The sequence below is a fragment of the Lepidochelys kempii genome, chromosome 4 (assembly GCF_965140285.1).
Source record: "Lepidochelys kempii isolate rLepKem1 chromosome 4, rLepKem1.hap1, whole genome shotgun sequence".
In the NCBI taxonomy this organism is placed as follows: domain Eukaryota; kingdom Metazoa; phylum Chordata; order Testudines; family Cheloniidae; genus Lepidochelys; species Lepidochelys kempii.
The window spans coordinates 89,818,693-89,837,103 of NC_136383.1; the positions used below are offsets into that span (position 1 = coordinate 89,818,693).

Below are 18,411 nucleotides of genomic sequence, written 5' to 3' on the forward strand. Positions count from 1 at the left end.
TAAGCAGGGGTAATCGGGATGAGGAAGAGTATGTTTCAGTACAATACCTTCTGTATATGCCCCCTGTTACCTTGGTAATAAGTTTCCTTGTCTAATTACATGTCAGCTTCTAAGTTCATGTTGCTACTTCAAATGTGCGGAGCCCCCAACTTAGAGGATAACAATAGCATCCTCTGGCATGAAGTATAAAAATTGCAGCTTAACTTCTGTTACAAACCACCCTGTTTTCAGGATATAGTGTCACATACAAGAGTTTTCTGATTTAAACAAAACTTGTTTACGTGTAAAATTACACTGGATAGGCAATCAAAAATTTAGAATACAGAATGATGTTTTCCCCTTCTCATTTTTATGAAATGTATGAAGCCCTTTACGAAAGAAAGAGGAATCTGCAGTAAATTGGGTGTCATTAAAAAAAAAAAAAAACTTATTCTACAAGGATCAAATGGCATCGCTCTTACTGAGAAGTCTTGTTATATATGTCTATCTTTCTTAACCTTAATGATGAATGTGATGTTACATACTTGTTGTGTGTACAATTTTTTTAAAAAGCACAAATGTGGAATAGTAGCACATTAGCGATAGCTGGTGGTTGTACTGGTTTATTAGGTAGTGAGACTACATGGTAAAAATAAGACGCAAGCCTTAAAAATGTCTGTGGTGAAATCCCTGGCAAAACACTGATAGATGTCAGAGGCGGCCAAGGTTTCAACCCTGAGTTCTATTCTTTGCTTTTGTCAGGCTCTCTTTCTGACCTTGGGCAAGTTGCTTAACTTCTGTTCCTCCCATTTTCCTCTGTGTAAAATATGTGTTGTAATACTTAAGGGTTGTTGTGAACGTTAATATTATTAAAGTGATTTAGGGTTCTTTGAATGTAAGGTTCTATGAGTGTAAAGAATTTTGTTAATTTTAAGAATATTAAAACGTAATGGTTTATATTTTGTTTTGCTTTTGTAATAAAAAATTAAAAGTAAAATCCACTGTAGCCACAGGTAAGTGCGTTGTGAATATTGTGGTTCACAAAATGCCTCTGATAACATATACAGATATGTAAAGCAGCAGGAGATGGCGGGAAAGAGGAGCTGGGGGAGAGAACTGTATTTAAGTCAGTAGAGGTACAGAAGTGTAAAATCAGTGTGTGTGTGATCAGAATAAACTACTTGGGGTGAGAGTACAGGAACCAAAGATGAAAAAGGAGGAGGGTAAGAGCACTATGGGAGGGAATAAGAAGACAGTGAGCGGAGAGGGACTTTCTCTTCCATTCTTTGCTTTGAATAATAGTGGCAAATAAGATGATCCTATCTCTGTGTTTCATTTAGTTTGGGATTCTAAAACACAACTTGGTAACTTTGTCCAAGTTACAAAGGGGACAGGCAGCAAAGAAACCCTTCTCCATGTTGTTCTAATACGTTTACTATTGTACTCATTACATGTATATTCACTGGACAAATTGTGGAGCTAATTCTTTTTTAAATTGAAACCATTCTCTGGAGCTGCAATGGGGGAGAGGAACTGCAAAAGGGTACATCTCAACATTTTTGTTTCAGAGGAACAGCCGTGTTAGTCTGTATTCGCAAAAAGAAAAGGAGTACTTGTGGCACCTTAGAGACTAACCAATTTATTTGAGCATGAGCTTTCGTGAGCTACAGCTCACTTCATCAGATGTTTACCGTGGAAACTGCAGCAGACTTTATATACACACAGAAATCATGAAACAATACCTCCTCCCACCCCACTGTCCTGCTGGTAATAGCTTATCTTACATAGCTTATTAACATTTTTGTGTTACTCTTTAAATCAATCAGCTGCTAGCACTTGCTGCAATATGATGCACAATGCAAAAACAGGCTATTTTTCAGTGGTTTTGGCAATTGCGACTGAGTTGTTCTGTTTAAATTATTTTAATAACTAGTTTGTCCTAACACTAGGACACTAGGTTGTGCTAACAAAAAGTGATGTGACCTACTAAAACATATGTGAGTAAATTGGTCTCATGCCATGAATAAACAATACGTATTAGCAGATTCATTTTGGAAGATCAGGTATTGGTGACCCATGGGATATGTTTTCTTTTCTCCCTCTACTCACTCCATTTTTCTACTTTGCACTTCATTGAGTCATTCCCATGATTCACTACTTAACAACCTTCTTATAAATGAAAACAGACTCACATTTTATCTTATGATTAGCATTTCCTGTTAGTTTCTAGCAAACTCCAGTTGACTTTTATTGCATGCCATAACTATTTCAAGTGCTTTATCCAGATTGAAGTAGCACTGGTGAAAGACAGGATTTACTCTTGGTGCCAGGCTGTTCACTGATAGAACATTCTTAATCTATAAAGGTCTAGTTTAAAATCTTGAGGAGCCTTTTGACATAGATTGGTAAAGCTATACATTCTGGGTGGAGTCCACTTTCCCAGGACGATGCCAGTCTGCTGGTATATCTATGGATTTTACAGCTGTAAGAGAACACTGTAAAAATGTAGTATTTCACTTTATGCAAAGTTGCCACAGAGCAATGCCCCGTATAGCTTTATGTATGGCTGAAGGGATGAGAGAGAGAGAGAGAGAAAATTCTTTTGCTGGCCATATAATTTTTAAAAACTGGCACATTTTTGCTGTGTGCACATTTGCCTCTGCTAGCTTTCCTGGTTAATTGTTTCATTAGCTTTTCAGCCATAAAGCATAGCACATAACTGTTCATTAGGAAAGCAGCACAGCGTACTCCAGTTTTCAGTAGCAAACATTACAGTTGCTTTTTTATCGTCCCAAAAATTTTCTAATCACAAAGACCCAGATCCTGAAAGTTTATTAGGCTCCTAACTTCTATTGATTTCACTGGAAGTAAGGAACCTAAATACCTTTGTGGATCTGGGCCAAAATCTCTCAAATCTGCTCAGTGTCGCCTCTGTCCCTCAAAGTTTTACTCTTGGATGCTGTTGTTTTGTTTTGTTTTGTTCCCTGTTTGGATATCAGGTAATATTTTAATCTCTCTTTAAGCGGGGAGAAAGAATACACTGCTCACCCTTAAAAATTTGCCAATTTTACCGTAAATAATTAAATTACTTTACCCCAGGTTTTGCAGTATTCTCTCTATATAGGGAAATATAGGGCCTACTGCAAATACTTGATTTCTTTTATTTAGCATCTCTAGATATGTAAATTGAATTATCCTGTTGGCTATCCAAAACACTGAGAGGTATTGGTTGAAACCAGGAGATTGAGTTGACCAGCCCAGAGAACTGGAATGGAAAAGACTCTGCCTTCCTGGTTTTGGTTTTGGTTTCACACATTTTGAGACGACTGATGATATCTCTTTGAGGTCTGACTGTTTCAACATACTCTGCATGAGGATGCACCTTAACGTCATTTGGAATTGTTAAGTTCATGCCGCATATATTTACCTACTTATTAAAGAGTGTTTAACCTGAAAAGCATGTTACATCAGTGATCCAAAATTCACGTCAGATCCAGGATAGCTTCCAAATGGAATTTAAGAAGTTCTTTTTGACATAGAAAGCCCTAACTGGTTGGAGGCCCTGAAAGACAGCCACTCACCATGTATAATATTAGGGCAGTTGTGATCAGCAGAGGTGCCTGAGCTAATTGCTGTTGGGTTAAAATGGAAGGGGCTGCTCGCTGAGGAGTTTTCTTTGCAGAAATCCTAGGGTCTGGAGCTGACTTCCCCCTGCACCCTTGGTCTCATAGGCTTTGTCAACACAGCCATGTAAGTCCAGGGTTAGTGGGACTCAAGTCAGCTGACCCGTGTTAGGGAACTCTGGGCTTGAATGTCTACCGTGCATTTTAACCCTAGGTTAAGAATTTTCTAACCTGTGCTCAAACCTAAGGCTCTGGCATCCACACTGCAGTGCATTGACCCAACTCTAAGTAAATGTATCCCAGAGTGCCTAGTGCCTCTTCCCATCCCCCAGTATCAACACTCTCACCCTAGGAATGTATTGCCACTGTGGGAAATCTCTACTGCCTTCCCTGTTTCCCAGCTGTGATGATGGTATTGATAGGACTCACGTGTCCATAAGGAGCACATGAATAGATGACCACATAATTAGCTCCTCTCGTGGCTGTCTCAGTAGAACAGCAGCTTGAGAAGGCTTTATACTGAACTATCATCTAATCTGAGAATTGGACTCCACACCTCTAGGCTGAATCACATTGGCAGGAAAATGCCCCTATTCTGAGGATAATTAGGACATCTGTCTCCAGGGCTGTCAAACTATTAAAGTGAAACTTTACTATTCTTAATGTTTAAGATGGAATGTGCAATGCAGGTGTGTTTGGTTGTTTTTTTATTAATTTTTTTCTGTTTGTTTTGAAGTTTGACATAAAATGAGGGCATCAGAGGAAAAACACTTCCCCCTCCCCAGCCTGGCTGCTGCCAGCTATGAAGTGGAGAAGTGCACCCCTGAGCTTAGGTTGCTGTGTGCTCCAGCACCCTCCAGGGATCCCTTATCCCTGCCCCTGCCACACCCTGGGAGGCAGGGATATGGGATCCCTGGGAGTCTATGGGGAAGTTTGGGAGCTGGTTCCCACTCACTGACCTCACAGTGCACACTGCCCAGGTGCCCCTTCAGATGCAGCCCCGGTGAGGGTAGGGGAGACCCAGGAGTAAGGAACAGAAAGTGGAGCAGGACCAGGCAGCAGCTCTGTATGGGTGGGGAGTGGCTGCGGTGTTGGGAGTCATCCCTCCCACAGCTGTATTGAGCTGGGAGCTCTGCTGCACCCTTTCCTGCAGGGCAGCCACTTGATCCCACCCTCTTTGGGCTGTGTGAACTGTGAGGACAGTGAGTGGGAGCCAGCTCCAAAACTTCCCTGCACTGAGGAGGTACCAGGGCCACTGCTGCAGGAGTCTGCATGGAAGTTTTGGGGATGGCTCCCACTCGCCAGTGTGACAGTGCACGCAACCCCATGGAAGGCAGGCAGGTCCCAGGAGTAAGGGCCAGAGAGCAGAGTGGGAACCAAGCACCACCCTGCAGGGATGGGGAGTGGCAGGGCTCCCGGCTCAGCATGCCCAGGAGATGGATGACCCTCCCCCAGCATCCCGCTGCCTGGGAGCCTCCTCCCACCTGTCAGCTCTGTTCCCTGCTTGGGGCAAACTCCACACAGCAGTGACGAGGAGCTGGGGCAGGAAAGGGTAGCGCTCTCAGCCAGGCAGTAATGGTACTCGGACACTGGGCTGGCTGCCTGCAGCACTGCTCCTTTGCTGCCAGGCATTCTGGGATACATCTGGAGGACTTTCAGGACCCATGTGAAGCTGGGGCTGTTTGCATACAGGAAAGCAATTGGGCTCAGACCTTAGATCCCAGCTTATCATGGGCTTGAACTCTCCAGCCCTGCAGGGTCCTGGGACCCGGGGTATGAGCCCGAGGTTAGCACATTTGCATGCGATTGTCTAAGTGGGGTTTGGCTTGAGCCTGGGCTCAGATCCAGGCTTATACCCATAGTGTCTATATTTGTTCACTGTCAGGGCATGCTGCACGGCTTATTTGCTTTCTCAGGCTTTTCAGGAAGGGGTAACATGAGGGATTGGGGATTGCTGCTTGTGGAGTATTATTGATGAGGCATTCTGAATTGTTAAGTGAATTATTTTTGAGAGCGTTGGCCTTGAGCAATCAAATATTTTGGATTATGGATTCTTATTTCATTTTTTGTATTTTAAAATAGTTGTATACAGAGACCTAGAGCTTGGGTATTTGTTTCTTGGTACATCTGCAGAAAGAAAAATATCATCTGTGGTATCTCCACTGTTATTTACCCTTCTTGCTGTTTTTCTTTCTCAAGCAACCAGAATTTTGTCTGGAAATACTCATTGTAATTTGTGCAAATCTCCAGGCACATGGGAATATGGCAGGCCCCAGTCAGCTCTAAGACTTCACCACACTTGTCTTTTTTTGCTGTTTTAGCACATTAAAACAACCCTCAGTCCCACAACGTAAGCCAGTAAGAGTAAAGAAAACCCACTGGGTCAAAAGCTATGAGAAATAGCTGAAAAAAAATAGAGTTTTTTGTTTTAGTACAACAGTCAGCCATAAGTCTGGGTGGTTTTTCTTTTTGTTTTGTTTTTTAAAAAAAAATCTGTTATTTAAGTAATAATATCTAGCTCTTATACTGCACTTTTCATCAGTAGATCTCAAAGCACTTTACAAAAGGAGGTCATTATAATTATCCCCATTTTTCAAATGAGGCAACTGAAACACAGAGAGGGGATGTGACTGGCCCAAGGTCACACATCAGGATAGCGCCTGAGCTGGGAATAGAACCAGGGGTCGGCAATGTGTCCATACACGAACACAAGTGTCCGTGGTAAAAATTTTGAGGTCTGTGGGGGTGCTCACCTCAGGCAGCTCCCTGTCTGTGCTGTTGCTTGCAGAGGCGCGGCCAGGCGGCTCTGCAGGCACGCTGCCTCTATCCTGCTTCCCCCAATGCTGACTCCATGGCTACCAACCCATTGGCCGGGAGCTGTGGCCAATGGGAGCTGCAGGGAATAGGGCAGCACGCAGAGCTGCCTGGCCGCGCCTCCCCATAGGAGCTGGAGCGGGGACATGCTGCTGTTTCCGGGAGCTGCTTGAGGTAGGCGCCGCCCAGAGCATGCACCCCTGACCCCCTCCTGTACCCCAACCTCAGCCATGATCCCCCTGCTGCCCTCCGAACCCCTTGGTCTCATCCCAGAGCAGCCTTCTGCACCCCAAACTCCCCCAACTTCCTGCTCCAGCCCAGAGCCCCTGCCCACACCCCGAACCCCTCATTTCTGGCCCCACCCCAGAACCCACACCTCCAGCCCAGAGCCTGAACACCCCTTCCCACACACCAACCCCTGCCTCAGCCCAGAGCTCCCTCCGCCAATGTCCGTCACTAAGTCCGGTAATTTTGTCAAGTGTCTGTCGTGCAACATGGTGGGGGCTGACCCCTGAATAGAACCCAGGTCTCCCGAGTTCCAGTCCTGTGCTCTATCCACTAGACCACACTGCTGTAAAGGTAGACAGAGGGTGAGGGAAAAACATATAACATACAAGTGGAACATAGAAGTTCCATGTTTTGCTGTTTTAATGTATATACTTTTTGGTGGGTTTTCTAAATTTGATTATTTAAGTTTAAATATAATATACTGTAGGCCCAGGGTGGGAGAGAAGGAAAGACAGCTGTTCTTCCAACTCTCACAATTTTGTCAGGAGCACTGCTATATTTAGTGCTTTTCGTCCCTTCAGACCTTTAATGTCTATGTATAAAGCCCCAGCTCCTGGAGGCATGTGTGTGAAAACCTCAGCTTACTTTCATTAAAAAAAAAAAAAAAGTTTCTAGCCTTGTGGTTGTGAAGAAAAGCAGGAAAATGAGAATTCTGCTTTCTCGAAAACCAGAAAGCCAAAAAGACCGTCAAAATTCATTGGCCAAACCGGACAGTCTCTACGTAAAAGAATAAATGGACACAAATCAGACGTCAAGAATTATAACATTCAAAAACCAGTCGGTGAACAGTTCAGCCTCTCTGATCACTCGATTACAGACCTAAAAGTGGCAATATTATAATAAAAAAACTTCAAAAACAGACTCCAATGAGAGACTGCTGAATTGGAATTAATTTGCAAACTGGACACCATTAAATTAGGCTTGAATAAAGACTGGGAGTGGATGTATCATTACACAAAGTAAAAACTATTTCTCCATGTTTATTTTTCCCCCCTACTGTTCCTCTCACGTTCTTGTTAACTGCTGGAAATGGCCCACCTTGATTCTCACTACAAAAGTTTTTTTTCCTCTCCTGCTGGTAATAGCTCACCTCACCTGATCACTCTCCTTGCAGTTTGTATGGTAACACCTATTGTTGCATGTTCTCTGTGTGTATAAAATCCCCCTACAGTATTTTCCACTGCATGCATCTGATGAAGTGAGCTGTAACTCTCAAAAGCTTATGCTCGAATAAATTTGTTAGTCTCTAAGGTGCTACAAGTACTCCTTTTCTTTTTGGGGATACAGACTAACACGGCTGCTACTCTGAAACCTGTCAAACTTTATTATCTTCTTTAAAAAATAGATGATCTTAAGGCAATTTCCTGATATTTTGAGCCAGATTAATAATATTTGCAAATTTGGGGTTGGTAATAGAGAGTCTGAAAGGGATTAGCTAAAAGAATAAAAACAAAGAAAGGGAGGTAAGAGAAAGGGGGACAAAGAATGGAAGAGCATGGGAGAGGGTGCTCCAGTGAAGAGACTGTGAGGATCGGGATTATTGGAGAAAATAGTCAATCAGCAGAAGAGAGAGAATGTTCAGAATAAAAATTGTGTAAAACCATCTGATGATGTACACTCTAGATGGGTCCATAGATAACTGAGGCATAAGGGAGAAACAGACATGAGAAAAAGCAGTGGCAGGGAGTGGGGTGGGGGACGGTGGGAAAACATTCAGAGGAGGGCCGGGAGAATGATGAGAGCCAACCAGGGCTACTCCTTCCCCCTCACCCTTGAAGCACCATTGTAAATTATCACCGCGGAAGATTCCCCATCATGCTATGTGTCAGGGACCCAGTTACAGCATGGTTTCATTGTGTAGTGTGATGGGGATACAGCTAAGGTCCAGACAGAGTCTTGAGCAAATCACGTCCAAGGCTATACCATGGTTTGGGAAGTTGGTTAGGATCCCATGTATGCTGCAGAGTGTACAAGCGTTGTAACTAGAACAAGGGATAACTATGTAGGAACCTAACCCTCAGACACATTTTAAAATGATAGTGTAGACAATGCCCTATAAGAGTGGTCTGAATAGGGTCAGATGTATGATGATGATGATGATGATAACTAGAAAGGAATTTAAGCAGTAAACCCAAACAATCCAAGATTCATAAGTGTAAAGTAACATAGCAGTGCATTAATTCAAGGAAGTTGTGTTGAAGCATACAGTTACTCTTGGAACCTCTGCTTTGTCTTGAATTCTAGTCCTTGTATCAAAAAGTACTCCATTTTATGTTACAAGAGATTAGTATGGTGCTGGCTGGCCATTATGACAGTGCACTCAGACCATCCTTGCAAGTGGAGTGACTTGTATTGCTTGTGGCTGCATCACAAGTGGGCTGGGTGGTCTCTGGAAGGAGCTGTCCCCCCAGACCTCATTGGCCTGAGAGAGATGTAATAAGTGTCCTAGAAATTAGAAATGAAGAGACGCTTTAGGTCATCTAGTCAGTTCCTCTGTTGATGCAGGATCGTGCTGTGCAGGATATTTTTCTAGTACTTTATCAAGGCTAATTTTTAAATATCTCAAGTGATGGGTCTCCTGCCATTTCCCTGAGGAGACTATTCCCCAATTTACTCCAATTTTTCTCTGCTATTTAGCTTGGATTGTCTTTCTCAGAGCACATTAATGGGATGAAATGCTTGCGCTCTCATTCATACACACATAAAATATACACTCCCTCCCCCAACCTTGGTTAGCTGAGGGAGGTGTTTAATTTCCTTCCCGTCCTCCACTTCTCCCCATGCCCCCTGCCAAATCCAAATAGAGATTATGGGATTCTTGGGCTACTAATAGAGGGGCTTATAAAGTACTCTGACCTGCACTGGAGGATGATATGGTGGACTTAACATAACCAGACCGTATCAGTGGAGACAGCACAACACAGGTATCAACTCAATTATGAGTATTTCATAAAACAAAACAATTATTTCTGGCATACAGTAAACTTGTGGTACGGGTCTCTAGAGGAAAAATAGGAGGAAAAAATCTCCTGAGAGAAAACAGAAGGAAGCTATTTTAAAAAAACAAACAAGCAAAAAACCAACCCAGTAAATAAAATATGCGTGGACTTAGCTTAAGGCAAGTTTGTTCCAGAGAAAACACTGGAGCCATTCATTATATAAACTACAGTATCTTGGGTGAGAGAGAATACTGATGAGGAAATGAATGCAGATGAGCCAAATAAAATACTAGGTGTCTTTTATTAAAAGCTAACTATAAATCATTTTTATGTTCTGTAGATACCAAAAACGTAAGAACTGTTAAGATTTATTGCAGATTGTTCATTTCTTATATGTAAATATGAGGACAATAAACAAAGCCCCAAGATACCCATTGTATCAAATCAGCACACCAGCTCCCAAATTTTAGGAATGTTTGCACCAAGATTCAGACCCAAACTTTGGAGTTCGAGCCTATCTGTACTTCAGTTGCAGTATTTGAAAAACTTCAGAGTATTGTTGATATTTCCGAAGTGAACAATAGTGGTTACATCTGGGCTGTCTTGTTTGTTTTAGTTTGTTAGTATCTGTGAAAATGTTGGTGTGTGACTTGTAATGCCAGTTTGTAACAAGCTAGTATGAGCTTTTAATATAGAATCACAGTAACCATTTTTAAAAGTTAACACTGAATGCATCCGATGAAGTGAGCTGGAGCTCACGAAAGCTAATGCTCAAATAAATTTATTAGTCTCTAAGGTGCCACAAGTCCTCCTTTTCTTTTTGCGAATACAGACTAACACGGCTGCTACTCTGAAACCAGTCTATATACTGTCCACCTCATAGAAGTTACTACATATGAACACGCAGTTTAAACTGTAAATGTTGCCTTAAACTTATTTCATTATGCAACAGATGTTTAGTGTAACCCTCTTGTTTTTTTTACAGTGATCCAGCTGCCAAAGCTCTCTGGGAGTCCTTAATGAATCTCAGACAAAAGGAAGCTGTGATGGAAGTTAGGAGACACCTAGTGGAGGCTGCAAGTAGAGAAAACTTGCCCATTAAGATGAACATGGGTAAGCGTTATAATATACCCTTCACCAGGGGGCTATAATGTGGAATATTTCAGCATCCATATTTCCTTCAGTCCCAAGCATTTAAAGCAGTGATGCCCAAACTTTTCCTCTCATGCCCCGCCTTAACAGTAATGGCATGTGTCCATGTCCCCCTTGGCCAGGAGTGGAATCAGCAGCCCGGGTGCCGGGAGCTGTGGCCTAGGGACTGGGGGCTGGCGGCCTAGGGCCAGGAGTGGAGCTGGGGCTGTAGTTGTGGCCAGGGGCTGGAGCTGGAGATGGAGCCAGAGCGGAGCTGTGGGCAGAGCAGGGTTGGGTGGTGCTCCTTCCCTGCTCCCCTGCGCAGGCTGGCCTGTGCCCCACTGCGCCCTCCCAGATGTTTCTCCACACCCACCCTCAAGGGGGCACGTCCCATGGTTTGGAGACCACTAATTTAAAGCATTTACATTATTCTCTAAATTCTTATCCCACCATAGTTGGCCTCTGGTGAACTTTGAGGCTGCATGAGAACAATTTCTGCTCAAGCATGATGCAGTTGTGTTTTTGGAGCTTGCTTTTTTTTTTTTTTTTTTAAAGATTCAAAAGCCTATAAAGTGGTAGAGTTACGTGGAGGATGATAAATATACTGATGCAAGTGCTTAGTGTTGCCTCTTTCCTTTGTACTATGAAGTATGACAGTTTGGGGCATGTTTACAGAGAGTAGTCTGCTGAGCTTCTGTTCTCGACAAGCAGACAGTCTGGCTAGGAGCGGGACTGTTGGAATCTGTGCTGCTCGCTCTCTCGCTCTCTCTCTCTCTCTCTTTTAACTGAGCTTTCTGTGAGGCAAGGCCACCGCACAAAAAGCTGAAAACAAAATTTAATATGAGTCAGAGTCCTTAGAAATATGCTAGCTGCGGGATATAGAGGTTTTACAGCTTTTTGAGTATGTTATTCTAATTGGACAAAAACAAAACAAAACAAAAATACATTGAAATTCAAGAAGTTAATGGTAGGCTTACATATTTAAACAAGTCATGAAATACAAAAAAAAACTAACGCACTCATCTTACCTATTATATTCTTTATGCACCTGATACACTTAAAGTCTACATTAATAGACTAGTAATCAGAAATACTACATTTATGTTGAGATGCAATGTTAATATGCAAATATTAACATTCTCACTTCATGTGTAATTTATGTTTAACATTTTACTAACATACTTAGTTGTGTGTGTTTCTTGTTTGTTTTTGTTTTAAAGAAAAGAAAAAGAGATTAGGGAAAAATAGAACAGGTGAAGACAGCAAATGGAGGAGACTGATTTAAGTCCTTTTCCAGTTCTTGGAGAGGTTGGGGAGCAACTAGAGATTCTTTACACACACCCCATTAATTCTGAACACATGGACATATTTTAGGGATGTTAAAGAAAACCTTCATGTCTTGAGGACTTCCTTAAAGATCCTGAAGATATGTAGGAGAAGCATCATTGGTAGCCATCTGACCTTTCTGTGGGAGGGGGAGGAAGGGCACTGGAATCTCCACCCTGTCTCTAGCCGGCCTAGGTGGGAAGGGGTTGGAACTTAGGTGGGGAGTTGGGGGGAACAGCTCCAGTGCGGAGGACAAGAGAAGATATTATCAGATCGTAGATCAAGGAGATGAAGAGCTATGGCAGTCCCCAAATCTTCCTCGAGGCTGGAGGGAAAGCACAGAATGAATGAAATATCTCAGGGCATCTGATCAATACATTAGATACTAGTGAGACTATAAAGTGTTAGACCTGTGTCTTTGCATGGCTTTATGCTGTTGCTGGGTGTTTCAGTTATAGAATAGGACTCTCCTGTTGTGTGTACCTGGCAGTGACACTTTTTTCAAATGTCTGATCGCTTCATTGTTTATATTCATATTTTCCAAAATGTTGACACTGAACCGTGTCTAAGGATGGATGTGATTTTTTTTTTCCGTTTTGATCTGACTAGAAGTTAAAACATTCCTGAACAACTTTTTAGTTTAAAAATGTGTGTTTTGCTTTTCAGTGAACTTAATGTATTTTGATCAGTGTGCTAATCAGAGATGGAAAAAACAGATCTCTTTCAATAGAAGTTGTTGGATGAGCCGTAATAACCATTAATGTATTTTTTTTTCTAATGTATCTTTTTTAGGGCCATGACACAGCTCTGCTCCAAGACATCCTGACATGCAATGTGCCGTTAACACAAGTAGATGCAAATGAAGCAGCAAACCTGTTTACAAGGAAAATATGTAGATTTTTTTCCCTCAGTGTTTGTTTTTAAAAAGCAAAATTTGTATTTTTATTTTACTCTCGTGTGTAAATCAAGAATAGAAAACACTGAATAGGGAATAAAAACGGACTTGCTTTACCCCTAAGCTTTCATGAGCTACAGCTCACTTCACGAAAGCTTATGCTCAAATAAATTTGTTAGTCTCTAAGGTGCCACAATTCCTCTTTTTCTTTTTGCGGATACAGACTAACATGGCTGCTACTCTGAACCCTTAAACAGAGTTACTGTTTGTGAGTGTTGGTGATACCAACAGTACACTGCAGTCTTGGATGTTTTGAAAGAGTGGGAAGTTGACAAGTGTTGCAGGGCTGTTGTCACAAATCTACCTAGAAGAAAAAGGGTACAGTAAATTGGGAATATTTGCTTAAATAACCTCAAATGATGTGTGTGAGAGCATCCCCCAGGATGACTTGTTCATTTTTGTGTGATAGAAAGTATTAATTTTTATAATGGATTTAATTTTTGCTTTTAAAAATGTTTTTTTGCTGCTTTGTATTGCTAATAAACCAATAACCCTCCATCCTGTGCTCCGTTCTCCATTCCCACGGTTTCAAATTAAGGGTCCTGTGCTGTAGACTCTTACTCAAGTGACCAGAAACTTCAATGAGACTAGCAGCAAGGAGAAGCATTTTCTGGATTTAGGCCAAAGTAGAGCCACAACAACTCTTCCTCCTTAAGGATTCATGTTAAAAGTGGTTTCTGTTGAGTCCATAGTATTTACTTTTATTGTTTGGGTTTTTTTGTTTTGTTTTGGCAGTGGAGGTGTGTGAAATGCTATTTGTGCTTGAAATAATGTTTGAAGCACGGATATAAATTACTATTATTTGTACATCTCTTATTTATTTTTTAAACTGTGGATTCATCAACCCATAACTAGAAGAGCAACAAAGAAAAGCTTTGGGACAATCTTGCAAATGAAAAAAACGAAGAAATAAGAAGCAAAAGCTAGAAATGAGGGCAGAAGTGTGTGTGTCTGGTTTTCTAGAAACCATAGCTTCTCATTGGCTAATAAATGCAGGAAACTGCTCCTCATGTCAGGAACTAAAATTGTTCAACGATGCATAACTGTTGAATGAAACTTTAAAACTATACTGTGTCTTTTGAGTGTGCAGTGCCAAATTATCACGCTACAGAACACTTAAAGCCCCTTAAGACAGCAAGAAATTAAGTAGCATGTTGCCTATCAGTTGCTTCCTTTGCCTGGGACAAAACAATTCTAGCTACCTCTTTTCTGACAGATGCCTTTATTTAGTCAAAAGGCCACCTGCTTCCAATATGATGGAGATATGGGGCAGTGAAGGCTGGAGAGAAGATGGAGGTGCTTTGAGTCTCCACACCCTCTGCCTAGGTTAACTTTGCACTGTCATAGTTTGGGCTCTACAGATATTGGTGTATTTCAGTGGATATTGCACTGTTTTCTGCTGCTTAGGAGTAGCACCTCGGTCTCTCCAATATTTAGAGGGAATGTTTTGAGGACTTTTAGGCCCTGCCTCATATTAAATATCATAGCATCATTTTCCAACATGAAGAAAATCTCTAACACTTTTACTAAAGTCAGCTGTCACTAGGTGAAAACTGTTTTTATGCTTGACATAAGGAGTGAAATGCATTTGGAAGCAAAGATTAAAATTCCAGTTGGTATTTCTGAGACCTCCTGTTGTGGGCAGCTGGCTGAAAAACTGCATCATGTTTGACAGTGGCAGCATGGGAGTCCTGTCTCAGAGTTTATAAACCATATTCTATCCTCCTGTAATATGTGTAAAGAAAGTAAAAAAACTTCTGCTTCTTTCAGTGTACTAAAATATCCTTAACCACTCACTGCAATGAATCAAATCGCTCTCCTGCCTTCCTCAATGTATGTGTGTGTGTGTGTGTGTGTGCGCGCGCGTGCGTGTGTGGTGCATGTTTTTCCCAGACAGACAAATACTAAGGACCAGCTTTTTCCTTTCTTTGATGGTCTTATGTAACAGGAGCAGAACACCTGTCATAGGAGCACAGCTTATTCAGTGTGACACCCGTGTATCCTGCAGGGTGCTCAGCACCTCTGCGGGGTGTTGAAGAATGCATAAGCTCTCCCACCCTGGGGTGGGAGGAGAGTGAGAGAGCTTATGATACCAGCTGTGGAAGAAGAAAAGTCGTCATTGTAACTGTTTTCCTCACATCTGCTGGCAGCTCCATTTTCTCCAGTCTTCAAGCTGCAAGGATGAACAGAGAGAGAGAATTCTGAGTAGCTGCCAGGAGAGATAGCGAGGGAACAGGTGCTCCTTGCCCTTCCAGCAGCCAAGAGGGGGTTGTGAGTAAGACAGAAGTCTGATCTCACCACTTGGGCACTGCCTTTGAACCTCACTGGTGCTGGGATCCGTTTCCGTGGTCAGCCTTCACTAGTATGCAACTTTGAGTTTCATTTTAATATTTAAACCCAAATGAAGTTTTAAGCATTAACACACTCAATGAATGGTAAAGAGGAAGATTGGTTAGGAGAAGCCCAGGAAGCAGCAGCATCATTTTAAGGCTACATACAAATCACAATTCATAAATAAATGTGGAATTGTATTCATGCCTTATTAACCACTGAATATCTTCCTGTTGGCTGTCAGGTAAACCCCTTCTTGCTAACCTTTCTGTGTTGCGCACCTACTGCATATCAATTCCCTGCTATTGGGGCGCCTTGGGCATTGGTGGGACTCAGTTCCTGATGTTCTCTGTCTGTGGCACACAATAGTGTAATCTGTGGGCTGTAATACTCTGGTCTAATTTCAGTTGTTTGGTTTATTGTGCAAGTGCTATGTGGTGTTGGTGTCTGGTTATATCCAGGAGGTCAGACTAGATTATCTGGTGGTCCCTTCTGTGTGACTCGTATTGGAGAACTTTGGAAACTATTTTTCAGTTGCAGACATAGGGCCCCTGTACTGCCAATGTCCCAAATGATGTCGTTTTTCAGCAAAAGTTTCACCAGCTGCAGGAGACTCATTACTGTCCCTTTAAGCTTTCATTTAAAAATTTGTGGTGACTTTTACCTTCTGAACTCTCAAAACTGGACTGAGCTAAATGGATGGTGCCTTACTGTTAAGGGCTTGACTGTGGTTCCATTACAAATCCCTAATTGTAGGGAATTATGATTCACCTGTACAAACTGCCTCCAGGCTTCAGCTGAGTGAATTACAGTGGTTTGTTAGTTGAAAGGAGTGGAGGGGTAGGTTAAATCCCCCCTCTGAACTCATCCGTTTTAACAGGACTGTAGGGACTAATGCTTTAGAGAAGTGGTGGGAAACAACTTTGAAGACATAATGCTGAGCTGAGTAGGCAAGGTGTGGAGTGTTGCTTGTAGGTTCTTTTAGGCTGTGTAACATTATTGCTGGCAAAACTATCATCAGATTTGATGAGAGAGCTTCTGGAACAGCTGGAGGCTGTTGTGAGAGGCCTGGATGTCAAGGAAAGTGTAGCAGGATGGGGAGAGCAGCACTGGCTGAATTTTCTGGGAGCTAAGAAATAAATACAATTCCAAGGTGGCAAGATCTCCCTGGTGTCTACTGAGGAGGAATTTTGCTGTAAGTGTGCTGTTTTCTCCTCTGAATTCTTCAGTCAGCTTGTGCTGTGGTTTCCAGGTGAGGATAAGAGTTCTGTGGAGTATGTGCCATTTTAAGATGATCCTCCCCCCCCCGAAAGATGACAAAAGGAAAATTGTCCTCTTTAAGCTGCTGGTAACAGCAACATGGTCAAAGACACAGGTGTTGTGCCATAATTTTACAATCTCAGTGTGAGATTCCTGTCCAGCTGACTTGCTTGAAAACACTTCAGAAATGTTTATCAAACATACTGGTGCTTCAAAGTAGCATCTGGATGAACTTGAAATAATATTGTCAACGGAAAACTTGAGGGCCTGGGGAACCATCTCAAAGAACTAGACAAAGAACTAAGACTAAACTCGAAGGCCTACTAGAGGCCAAAAGTATGAGTTGGCCTCCCTTCTCCATAGGGGAGCCAAATGTGTTTTTTAGGAACTGCTAGATCAGGGAAAAGGGATTTTCTTTTATCCACATGCTGCTGCTTATCCAGTCCTGACTTCCCCTCTGACTCTTTCTATTCTTGTGTATCTCTTAGTGATCCTCTGAATGTGACTGTCCCTGAGTCTGTTGTTGAAAGCTGTGCTATTAACATATTACCTGGCAGTAATAGAAACCTTGCTACACATAGCTTTCTGTTGTCTTAAAAACAGACTTGTTTGGCAGTTTTAACAGAGGATGGTAAATCTAGCTTGAGTCTGAATCCCTTTATTATGTTCCCTTATTGATGTAGTGAATGATCAAAGTTGAAACACCTGTACAGTAACAGAAACAAAGTGCTCTCTGCTGTTACTTTAATCCTCATTAATGGGAAGAAAGCCTTCTCGGTTTCTTCTATTAAAGTATACAAAATGCAGCTTGAAAGTCTTAGTCTTTAAATTTTTAAAGATCCCAGGAGAGACCTACCCTAACTACTTAGCCCAGCATCAGGCTTTGTAAAAGATGGTGGGGGTAAGAACACTGTAACTCCCCAGAGTAGTGTGGTAACTCCCTGAGTAAAGTTTGAACAGAACTTCCAAATTTTGGGTAGGAGCCGGGGTGTGCCTGGAGGTTTGGCCTGGCTTTAGGAAGCATGAAAGAATAGCCTGTGAAGTAATTTAGAGAAGGTTGGGGGTGGGCATTAGCCTGGAGGATTTTTTTCCTATGGAAAACTGATTTGGAATACTGTTTATAGAGAGAAGACCAACAACTTTTCCATATGCTTGGGCAATGCAGTATCTGAAATCGGAAGCAGATATAGAATAGGAAGCAGACTTTAAAAAAAAATCACTTGCATGATATTCTAAATAATAATACATTTATTAATGTGCTATTTCTAGAGACAGCATCAGTCCAAAAGTATTAAAGACTCAATACTATCAAGTGGAGGGATCAAATAAACTTCAGAAATATCTGTAATACTTTTCACAAAAATTACCTGACTACTGTATCATAGCATTACAACCCTATTGCAAATTATTCTTGTGAAGGGGAATTCTGGTTGCCTGGCACCCTTCTGCCTAAAATCTAAACCTTAACAGTGTTGACTTAGCTTTGCATGCAGTATATAACTGTTCACAAATACACCGCTCCTTGTCTGTTATTTCTTAGCATCAGCATTTATATTTAGCCTGAGTGGCCTTGTGCTAATTCGGCCCACAACAGTACCTTCTTTGGCACAGTTCTAGGGTGATTATGGCAGCCTTCTCCATGCATGTGGCTGGCGCCTTTCCTTGTTTCCTTTAAGGTGGCAAGCACACAACTATATTTAGGGTCAAATTGTTCCTTTCTGTGTTAAAATTCATTGAAGTGGACTCTGGGGCAAGAAATCTCCAA

At 42.0% G+C, this 18,411-nt stretch overlaps 1 protein-coding gene across 4 annotated transcripts in view; it reads left to right on the forward strand.

The window, feature by feature from the left end:
• SCFD2 (sec1 family domain containing 2) overlaps positions 1-18,411 on the forward strand; it is a 312,565-nt gene that overhangs the window by 36,470 nt on the left and 257,684 nt on the right. For all 4 annotated transcript variants that reach the window (XM_073342057.2, XM_073342056.2, XM_073342055.2 and 1 more), the window contains exon 3: positions 10,629-10,756. In XM_073342057.2, the coding sequence (XP_073198158.1) occupies positions 10,629-10,756 (128 nt within the window). The remainder of the gene's footprint in view (positions 1-10,628; positions 10,757-18,411) is intronic.